General features: G+C 36.2%; 1 protein-coding gene across 2 annotated transcripts in view; it reads right to left on the bottom strand.

The window, feature by feature from the left end:
• ntn1b (netrin 1b) overlaps nucleotides 1–12,016 on the bottom strand; it is a 56,045-nt gene that overhangs the window by 14,844 nt on the left and 29,185 nt on the right. For both annotated transcript variants that reach the window (XM_028455898.1, XM_028455897.1), the window contains 2 exons: nucleotides 4,773–4,922; nucleotides 2,557–2,610 (listed from right to left, as the gene is read on the bottom strand). In XM_028455898.1, the coding sequence (XP_028311699.1) occupies nucleotides 2,557–2,610; nucleotides 4,773–4,922 (204 nt within the window). The remainder of the gene's footprint in view (nucleotides 1–2,556; nucleotides 2,611–4,772; nucleotides 4,923–12,016) is intronic.

Consider the following 12,016-nt stretch of genomic DNA (forward strand, 5'->3'; position numbering starts at 1 on the left):
AAAAATTATTAAAATTTTGAATTTTAAGTTAATAAATTTCTGGTACTTTATTCAGGTTTACAGTGTGCAAGTTAGACTATATTATGTGGGTTTTATATTTCTTGAATATAGAAGTGTTACTGTGATTTGGACAAACATTTTTCAGGAATAGTTTCTGATGTTTTCTCTTATCTTAGTACGAGTGCTCTCGATAACCAGAATATTTGGGCAGTAATAGTGGTTAAGGAGGCGGGCTTGTAATCGGAGGGTCACTGGTTCGATTCTCACCCGGGCCATCACTGTGGGATGTTGAACAAGCCCTTTAACCCTAACTGTTCCCCAGGCGCTACACTGTGGCTGCTCACTGCTCCTCGTGAATGACTGACGGCTCAAATGCAGAGAACACATTTTGTGTATGTACCTGTACATACTGTATATGACGAAAAAGCTTTATTAGTTATTTATTATTATTATTTTATTTAAGAGAACTCGTAAGATAAGAAAATATTGGTGAATCCTACAAATTAACAGCAACTAATCTGATTTTTTTGTCTTATTTTCATTCTACTGACTTGTTGCTACTGTCATAGGGGGGTACATGAATAAAAAATAAAAATTGGAAACTAGAATATAAATGAGCAGAAGTCAGGAGCCTCCATGCATTGCCACAAATTACACAGTAGCCGCTGTGTAACCCACGGTTACAGATTATTATTCTTGTTTTTTTAATAATATTATAAATTGCTCCTCAACAGGATATGGTAAAATTCAGAAACACATTTCACTGTAGGGCTACATTGTATGTGACCTTACATCAGTGGTTCCCAACTTTTTTGGTGACCCCATTTTTTTAATATCACAAATTTTTGGCATCTCCAGACTTTTTTTCTTTCTTTCTGGAATTAGCTTTTGATAATGTTTGTTGTTTCCAGGATTAGTGCACAAAGTGACAAGATATTTGTATACTGCGTTTTATTTGAACTAGATTTATATTTGAGAAAGTGAAAGGATAGAATGTATGGAAGCCCAAAAGAGTCAGAATTAAATAAATAAAAACAAAGGCCATTGTGGAAAACGACACTATGAATGTAGAAATAGATATTTAAGAATAATAAAACATATTTCATAATAATATTACCTTATTTAACAAATGAATGGCCATATTATATATTTGTCTGTTATTTATCAAAATAGTATTTATTTTAAAATGTTGTTTTTACTTATTTAATTCTACTTATTTAATAACTCTTTTGGGCTTCCATAATAATGTGGTTGTTAAAGATGGTTTTAAAAACACATTTTTAATCAGTATCTTTTTTTTAATTAATATAATAACTTATTAGACATCTCAGGGGAATTTGAATTCCAGGTGACCACACATGGGGTCACAATACCAAGGTTGAAAAACAATGCATTACATTATTATGCTATGTATAAGTGTGCAGCGGTAGGGGGTACATGGCTTCAGGTTAAATGTCTGAAGGGGTACGGGACTGTAAAAAGTTTGGGAACCACTGTTCTAATATTTATCTGATCTTTTTTTTTTTTTTTTAATATAATTCTGTCTGGGAACTTGTTTTAGCGTAAATCACAAGCCAAACAATGGGTGGGCTCCACGTGCACGTTTCTGTACTATTCTGTGTGAAGTAGCAGCAGCTGATATCAGTGGCTGACCTGGACACAGGAATAATGTGTTCAGGCAAAGCTTCACTGCTGGCACGGTCAGCCTTGATTGAAATACAAACTGGTGCAAATGAAGCATGTAATCAGATTAGAGGTGAAACCCTGGGGAGGCTGCTGGGCAGGCTGGGAATATGGGCAACGAGGCCACTGGGAGCACTGGCAACATATCTGGAGTTCACATCAGCACCACTGTGACGTGGTGTGTGGGGCGTGGAAAAACACGCCCCACAATAAATCTTTATTTAACAAAGAAAAGCAAACATCTGTCCTGGAAACTTACATGTAACAACAAATAACAGTAAATTGGACCCGCTAACATATATTTTCACTTATTTTTCCCATGTGACTTCAAAATATATTCATATTTGGAAAATTAAAGGAAATGAAGATTCATGTCAGGCAATTAGAGTAAGTGGATGTCAATTACATTGACATGCACTGTTTCCTTGATTTATTTTATCAATTAAATTAGATTTTCTGTTTTTTTCTTGTATTTTCTGTTTTTTTCTTGTATTTTACTGTATTATGTTCTTCTTAGTATTTTTTCATGTATTCCTGCTTTTGTTTTGTAGATTTTTCTGTCATTTTGTACATTTACTTTGGGGGCCGCATAACATTACACAGAGGGCCGCATGTGGAATATGTCTGCTTTATAACAATACATGTGAATAAATAAGAATTTACAAGTACAATAGCAGCTTAATGTGCTTTGGTTAGATTGTGATTGAGTTTCTAAATACAATGTTTATCTATTACAAAAGTTATGAACTTTTTTTCCCCAAATGTATATGGATAGCATTGGTTTGTAATAAAATACAAACAATAACCTAAACTCATTACTGAATGAGGGTGCACAAAAAAAACCCAATGTAAAATGTAATCTGCGTTACACACCTGATGGCTCCTCGTAGGTGTTGTAGCTTGTAGTTGGTGATGCGACAGGGATCTCTGCAACACAGACACAAACAGATCAATGCATTACATTGCATTGGATACGAAATAAAACCCAGACCGGTCCACTGTCCGAGGTGTACCGTGCCTCGTCCTTTAACATCAGTAGGAATGGGCTACAGCGCATCATGTCCGAGAAAAGGATCAGTGGATTACGAATATTTGCGTATGACGTAAAGGTGACAATTCATACTTTTTCCTTGTTAGTAAGCCCCAAACATTTACTGGTTTTAATGAATGCAACAGAAAAAAAAAACGTGTGTTACTGTAAATAAAAATAGGGCTGTCACTTTAAAGGGTTAATTACAGGAAAAAATAACGCAGTTGAGTTAATCGTTTGTTTTTTTTTGCACCCCAAACCTCGCAGAACCTTTTTCATTTCAAGAGTTCCTGGTATACCCATATTTCTGATGCACAGACTACAAAACAACAAGGGAGTTTCTCAGCTTCGTTTGTGTTCATTTTGGCTTATAAAAACACCGGATGGTTGTGTGCAAATTGTGCAAGAAAAAGTTTGTGGATCACTGGAGCTTTTGCAGCCTCAGCTAGCACCTCAATGCTAAACAGGTAGCAGCTAGCACGGACAGCTAGCACGGATGAAATGATTCAGAACCAAAATGAACAAGTCCATAATGAACAAAGTCAGTGAATAAATATTATTATCTGAAGGACAGAAAAAGCAATAAATTCAGTGTTCAATAACTGTATTGCTCAGAAAAGTGTTCTCACTGTTTAATATGTGTTAACTTTATAGCCCAACATATGGACCTGATGTTTTATTTCATTTGTATTTTCTATTATTAGGAGATTGACAAAAGCACACATCAGTATTCCCCCTAAAGGTGGCTGACAGAATGTACTGTAAATGTCTACACCTGCATCTGTTCAAGTCTGTTAAAATCAATAAATGACTTTATAAAGCAATAATGTAATTCATTTAAATGAAAATACCTCAAGTCGTGTTCTTTTCTCAGCAAGTTTTAGGTGAGGTCAATGAAATTAATTGATTACAGATCATAAGTAATAAATCACAGTTTGTTTGTTTTTTTATCTCGACAGCACTGATTAAATTTGAATGTTTTTGTACATTTCTGATTGTGACAAAGGGCCTGGTTGGCAGGTATTCGGCACAATTACTCAAAAACGTTAACTTTCTTCAGCGCTTTCACGACGTTTGTTCAAATTGAAGAGCCTCCCAGGTGTAAATCGTGGTCAAACATGTCACCTGAATCTCACTTTGCAAATAGCATGTCTGCGGACATTGTATGAAATGTCAACGTGTGGGACACAGTGGATCATGGTGATGTGTCCACATTCACACGGACCCTGCACTCATCTTATCTGCTCTCACCAGCAGCTACTACTGACCTATCTATCTCCTCCTGTGTAAAGAGCTGCATGGCTGTTATGGCCCAGGGCCAGGAATCTGCCAGGGCTGATATGCCTAATAAACACATCACACATCATTGTGGGGATTCACTGTAACACTTGCCGTATTAACTGTATTTAAAGGCAAACTTGGCTGTGTTTGTCAAAACAGATCAGCCTCTGGATTTAAAATGTCTAAAAAAACATCTAGAATAAGTGAAAGGGGATGTGATAACAACTCAACATGAGCATAAGCATGAAAATGTAAGTAGCCCTAGCCATGGTTGGGATCAATTACATTTTTCAGTTACAATTACATTTTCAATTATCCATGTTCAAATACAATTCAGTTACGATTACAGTGACTGGCATTTTTCCCTTTTTATCACCTGATTACATTGATATCCAATTACAATTACGTCCTCAATTACTAAAGTTCAATTACAATTCATCACAATTACGTATGAAATAAATTACCCCATAACACCTACTGTAACCATCCTCTTGTGTTAGCTTTCCATTAGCATTTCTTGTAATAACTGGTCAGTTTTGACCCATGTCTTAAATCAAAATAAAAAATACACTAAAAAATATTATCTATCATCTAAGTTTTGCACTCAATTAAGTAATAATTCACAGATTTTACAGAATTTTCATGCCAATTACAATTCCAAAGTCAATTATCTAAACTCAATTACTGATCAACAGCAACAGATTCATAATTGTGTCTTTTAAAATTGTAATTAATCACCAATTACAGGATTCAAATTGTAATTGATAGTAACACTTACTGATGCAAGGAGCGATGGGGGAGCGGCTCTGCTGGTAGCCCTTAGCGCAGCGGTTGCAGGTGATTCCAGTCACTCCGTCCTTACAGGGACACTGGCCTGTGGTCTGGTTGCACGTCTTTCCTGCTGCTCCAACTGGGTGGCAATCACAAGCTGTGGGCCAAGACAAAGTATTTTTACTTTTCACACTGCAATCAGTGCTTACAAAAGAAAGGGAAAACAGGTGTTCATATAATCTCCCAGATTTACTGTAGTGACAAAAAAATGGTTGAAAAAAAAAAACATTCAACAGTTTTATTTGAAAAAAAAAAACAACAAAAAACGATTTGTCCTCTTTTATCAAAATGTAAAAGGCTACCTGGAATGTATTCAAAGAGGCTCTTCCAGTGGTCGAAAGTTTGGGGTTGGGCGGGGCAAAGGGGACGCAGAGCAAGTGCATAAACTTCCAATCAAATCAAAGTTCATCTCCAACCCATTTGGTCTCAACGATTGTTTGTAAAAAACGAACCAGATGTGTGATCGTCCCAACAGTTTTCGAACTTCAAACCAGTAATGTGAAAAGTTTTCTCAAACTGTAAACACTTTTTTTTGTCAATAACAGAATGAAAATAATAATAACTGTTCACCGTCTCTACCAGATTTAATTCTTTGATAAAGGGGGGGGGGCGTCACATCATGAATGAAAGCAAACAAATCTAGTCAAGAAGGAATTGCAGTCCAATAAGAGGGAGAACAAAAAAATACAATAAATACCGTATTTTTTGGACTATAAGGCGCACTTAAAATCCTTTAATTTTGCGCCTCATAATCAGGTGAGCCTTATGTTTGAAATGATATGTCAAAATGTTTTAGTCCAACTTTGGTAAACTATGAAGCTGCATCACTTGATGGATTTTTGGCGCTTCAGGGCTACCGTAGTCAGACGACTAATGGAGTGATATGTACTGTACTGTGCTTCAACATACTGAACTAAAAAAGTGAGTGTAATGTTCTATATTTTATGTGTTAAACCTGAACAATATTGAGAATTATTGTTAATGAGTTGAATAAAGTTTGACTTATCTGACTATTTTGTTGTTTCGCTTAATAATAATAATAATAATAATAATAATAATAACAAAAACAACAAACCGGTGCGCCTTATAGTCCGAAAAATACGGTAATAAAAACGCAAAACGTTTTTTTTTTTTGCTTTAAATAAAGTTTAATTATTTAAAGAAAGAGTTGCTGCAGAACAAAAGCCATTGAAGGACAATTCAAAGAAACGTGATTGTAGTCAAACCATGAGTAAACAAATATAGTTCAGGAACTCTGTGCAACACAAATGGAAATGGTACACTTTTGGTTTTCTGCTGACTATATAATAAGTTAATATGAAATAAAATACAACATACAAGTGGAAGATTATTTAAATTAAGGGTCGAAATAATGAGGGTGCCTCTCTCAACCCACGTTTTTCATCGGGGTTGCTTTGTGAGGCAAATACATGAGCAAATAATTTAATATGCAGCACCTTAAATGTTCAAGGGCCTGTGAAACTTACACATGCATCGCGAGAGCTGGTTTTGTTTCGTCCATGGGATGCTCTGTGTGCTCTTCAGATTGAGTTTAATGCAAAGACTGACTGAGACGGGTTTCTAAATAATGGACAAGTGGAACACATTTAACGAGTTGGGGTATTTTACAACAGCTTTTGAAAAAAACAGTCTGCTTTTTGAGGATGTGTACGATCTTAATAAGGTAGTCATTCAGTGTAATTTGAATTCTTAAAACTATGGCTAAAAGCATTATTTAGAAAAGAAACAGGAACAAATCCCTTTTTTCATTTTTTTTCTTTGGATCAAAGATATATAGATAGATAGATAGATAGATGGATAGATAGAGCGATAGATAGAGAGATAGATAGATAGAGTTTGTCATTCATAAATACACACCATAGGCACATACAGAACAAAATTTTCCACACAAGGCTCGACTTTAGTCTTTAAAAATAAAAGCATAAAAACACACAATAAAATGGTATAAAAAAGTGATAAAGTGTTGACAGGATTAATGTTAGGAAAAAACACACATTTAAAGTCATAGTTAACAAATCAATCTAGAATGAAAAGAAGTAAATTACAAATACATCAACTACATTAATCTCTAATGTTCATGTCACTTGTTGCTTTATTCCTCTTAGACTCTTTACAGCAGGGAAATCTGCTTATGCCATAAAGGAGTTCCTGCAAACTGGAAGCAATAATTAATTTCATCCTGCCCTGGAGGGCCCTGAGGAGCTGAATGGTTGCTGGGGGGCTGTGGGAAGGTGTGGTGCAGTGAACCGTGTGCTCGCTTCATCTCTGTGGACTCACGGCGTCTGGTTAAAGGCTTAAACCACAAACGGCCGATGGGGCGCGCTCCACGCTTCTCTGAGAGCCGTGTTTACACTGCGCTTGATGAGGGGTGAAGTTGTTAATCTGGGAAATAAAGCATGAGGCATTCCACATTGCCACTGGAGATCTAGATGCACTTTGGAGCAGAGGAGGTTCTTTTTTTTCTTCCTTCGAAGCTATCATGTGAATTGTGTCGATGTGGAGCTCAGCGATGAGGTAGAAGAGGAAAGACTGGGGTCTGAACACAGACCTCCTGGTCCTGCGCTGCTTCTCCTCATCCAACAACAGCAGAGCTGGATGGTTGGCTGATTTGAACAATAAATAAGGTTGATTTTTAACTGATGTCATATCACCCAGTTGTGTCACCTGAGGAGTAAGTAATCAGGCTGTTTGGGTTTGGTCCCAGAGCAATGAGGGAACACCCACTTTATGTTACTGATCCTGCTGCTTGGAACAACTGTGCAGTGACTGATGGATGTTGCTTTTCTGACCTCAACTCAACACTCGTGATTTCAAAAAAAAAAAAAAAAAAAAACTCTAAACACAGGTTGGAAAATGTTTAAGACGACAGAATACAAGACAGCAAAGACACACTTTAAACCAGGGGTCACAACACGGTGCCCGTGGGCACCATGTTGCCCGCATGGACCATGTGAGGAGCCCTCAGTAGCTCTAGTCACCAATGAGCTCCATATAATATCTGATTTACTTTCCAAGATTCAAACTCAAAAAGATAAATACATCTGAGAGATGCAGTTTGCAGTAAAGTTAAACACTGCGGATAAAGTTTTACCATCTTTAAATGTTTATTTTCACTGAAACTTTGTGACAAATGTTTCTTCTAAACACATTAAATAGGTCATAAAGTATTCATTAAAACATATAAAAAGCCATTCAACCATTTAGAATGTAATTGTAGAGCTAGGCTTCACAAACTGTGGTTCAAATTCATGTGTTCAGGATTTAATGAGCGGGTCAGAAATCACAGCCGTGTTACGTAACGTGACCCTCATCAGCATAAACCCGACCCTGATGCTGAAGCAAACCAAACTTTCAAAAACAAAGCACATATTCAGACTCGAGGGAATAAAATGTGTCCGCTGGTGCCACATTTTCAATGAAATTAGCAATTTTGTTTTTCGCCTCTAGAGGGCGCAGTTCTGACTCTACCCGGGAGAAATGCACATATTCGGACATGGGCGGAGCAGACCTTTCCACTGACACCTCGTTTGGTCCGATCCAAGCATTGGATTGGATTTTTCCTAAGTTTTTCACTTTCACACTGCTCTTTCCCATAGGGTTAGGGTGGTTCCAGCGCCTCTAACTGACACGCCCCCAGCATCTCAGAGCAGAGAGAAGTGCTTGTTTTTCCATGATTTTGAGACCTAATTTTCTATACTTAGCTCATTTAGCTCGTCTAAACTCTTTCCTGTGTCTCGTCAAACATTAACCTTGAATTTAGGCCTTTTTATTCATTTATTTCTGATGTTTTGCTCGTTTTAGATTTTTACATTCCCCTTTTGGTGTATTTTAAAGAGTTGTGCCACAAATTATTATTAATGGATGAGAAAAAAAAGTCTGTGCATGTAAAAAATAGAAAAAAATTGACAAATGTCCCTTTTTAAAAATGTTTATATATATCATAACAGTTATGATATATTTTTAAAAATGCAAGGTGGATTTTATATAAAATGTTTTGAAAATGAAACAATTGAATAAAAGAAAAGAAATAAAGTGTTTCATGTTGAAACCTCAACATTTCCTCCCTTTTCAAGTTACCGCTCGCCTTCCTTATTATCTTACTCTCTAATTAAAGTGAAATAAATGTGGTATTTAAAAAGTGCTTTTCTAACTGGTAGCCCTTCAGACTATACAGTAAATATGACGTAGCTCAGACCCCTGCTTTAAACTAACGATGAGCTGTCAGAGCACACATAGATCAATATCGGTGGAAAAACTGATTTTTATTGGCCGATAATATCGTCCATCTCTAATTTACTGGCTTTGATGATCTGAAGGCTAGATGAGTGATTCTCATGCCATACTTTTCTTTTATGTGAGCATTTTTACAAGATTTTCAACGTTTTAAACGTGCGGTTCAATGTGTTTTGGAAGACATGAACAAACTGACTAATATGTAGCATAGTTTTAAATCTTACACTACGAAATCTTGCAAAATTTCATTCGAGGGGACGGTTTGATTTCGGAAACATCGAAAAACACAATCATTTTAATCGATTTAATTTAATCAGGAACATCATGAAACCTAGTTGTCCCAAAGCTGAAAAGTGAATGTATGAAAAGAACTGTTATCTACTGTATAGAGGAGCTGCTGCTTGGAATTCATGTCCGACTACCATCATTACAACAAGAAGAAAACAAAACTGTTTTTTTTTTTTTTTTTAAAGTGAATTCTCATCAAGATAAACTACACGTTTAATATTTTTATTGTTTGTACTGTGTTTTGTAATGTGTATAATACTGTATACAATATATATTAAGACAAACTGGTAATTCATTACAAATGTGAATATTTTTGAGATATGAATTGTATTTTTGACTTTTTTTTTAAAATGTCCTGAAATGTAAATTGTACTTTTTATGGACCCTAGGAAGACTAGCAACCACCTTGTGGAAGCTAATGGGGATCCAAATATAGAATAAAGAATCAATCCCTATTGGGCATTTTTGTCATGATTTTGTAACTTTAAGAATGTCAGTAATTACGTCCAACTAATTAAGGAAAGCCGATGAAATGGAAATTAAAGTGAAATAAAACAGAAATTGGTACAAGCAGGAAGTTGAAGCTGTTGCATTACATAACGGTGTTTGTGATTTGCAGAGGGAAACATTGTTGTTTCTCTGTGTTTAGACGAGATTGCCAAGGAGAAGCAACAGAACTTACTCGGTAGCCAAATGCAGCTTAGTGCTGAAAGTCCTCATTTTTCTTTGCTAGTGGTGCAAGACACAGTGTTCGATGGTGGTTCACCATAATATTCCACAAGTTTTAAACTCTCCTCTACGGACAATGCAGCAAATTAGGTGATGACAAGCTCCAGCTACAGGCTACAGGATTTAAAAAGAACATAATAATGTGTTGGTCTTGAAAACAGTGTTTGGTAACATTTCGCAAAAGAGTCCAATGAAGGTTTTCATGGCATGCACAGACTTTTTCTGGCTTCCCACAGCTCTCAAACTAGTAGTAATTCATTTTGACTATTTTCAGAATGACGAAGGGCTGAACACGATGAAGAAGGATAGTGGTGCTATTGTTTATACCCCTGTGTTTGGTTGTAGTCAGTCAGGAGCCAGTTACAGGTCACTCCTAAAGAATTACCATTAGAAAACTGAAGCAGAAGCAGAAACAGATCGTGTCCAGTTGACCGATGCTGCAGGAATCAAGGTGATGCTAACTCAGGTTGGAACTTTGGGAATATAGTTTAGAAAACCTGAATACAACACACAGGTTGTACTCTTGTTGATTCACAGGCATCTAATTTGTCTGTGTGTGTTTAGCTGTAGTGACTGAGTGACAGCCGTTTGTTTAGGATTTCCAGCATTTCTTCCAAGACGGAGAAAGCTCATCTTTTGTCTCCCTCTGCGTTAATCCTTTGCAGCCTCGTCTCAAACCTGACATATGTCTTCACACCTGTGTGTGTGTGTTGTTTTTATACATGTGGATGTGAGCATGAATAGAAGTGAAGGACGATTAGCGAGTTGTTTCCATCGCTCTGTTCTCACCTCTGCTCTGTTTGGTATGTGTGTGTGTCTCATCTGGGATCCACAAAGAAGCTGAAATAGCTGAGGAGCAGCACGGCTCAGTTCACTCAGATCAAGGCAGGTGGGCGGTGTGCTCTACTCTTTGTAAACAAGCACTAACTTTGCAAATCCACACTGTTAAAGCTATAAAACAACAGCTTTAACATTACCTCAACATAAACACAAGCTGATCTTAACGGGATCATCCACCGTTTTCACAAATGTGGCCTAAAACCTTTGAAATGTACTTAATAGAAGATCTATGCCAAACAAAATACATTATTATGCACCATATACATTTTATTCATTTTTAAAAATGGGACTACTTTAAAAGTTTTAGAGCCTGTGTTCTGCCATCTTGAAATAACGTGCGGCTGCTTGATTATAGAAAAAATAATAATCACGATTATTTTAGTCATAATTGAAACCATGATTATTCAAACGATTATTTGTCAACCAAAAACGCATTTATTTTTTTGTACAAAAAAACTATAATAAAATATAATCTTTAAACAAATAAAATCCTTCAAACACTAAAATCAAGTATGTTCACTTTTGCCCAAAACAAAACACTTCTTGCACGTGATGTGTGTAAACTGTGTTTGTTCTAGGTCTTCATCATCAAACCCAAAGTGTTCCCATATAAGGGAATTTAACTTGTCTTGCTTATTAACCAAGTGTTTTTGCTGCGTTTCTTCTGACATGTTTCAAAACCACTAGCAACAACTTTCCTCGTGTTGGCCTGCAGGCTAGCTTTAGCTTTGAGAGGGGCGGGGAGAAGGGGAGGAGCTTGCATGTGCGTGGATTAAACAACTCAAAATTAGTATTAATAATATGTGTGTGTGGGTATATTTTATTTTGTGAATAAAACATATGTAAAAAAAATATGTATATTATTATTTTTTTTTTTATCGTTTTTTCTCAATTATGTTATTTTTGTAATCGTTGGGTGTGGTATTTGAAATTGTAAATCAAATTTTGATTAATTGAGGAGCCTTAAGTGATTGATGATGTCACATGGCCCCATTTGCCTCTAAACAGATGTAATAAAAATTAAAGATGCAGATGTAACACTTTTGTTCACTGAAAGAGAATAAAAATTGCTGTGATTCA

This window comes from Gouania willdenowi, chromosome 8 (assembly GCF_900634775.1).
Source record: "Gouania willdenowi chromosome 8, fGouWil2.1, whole genome shotgun sequence".
In the NCBI taxonomy this organism is placed as follows: Eukaryota; Metazoa; Chordata; class Actinopteri; order Blenniiformes; family Gobiesocidae; genus Gouania; species Gouania willdenowi.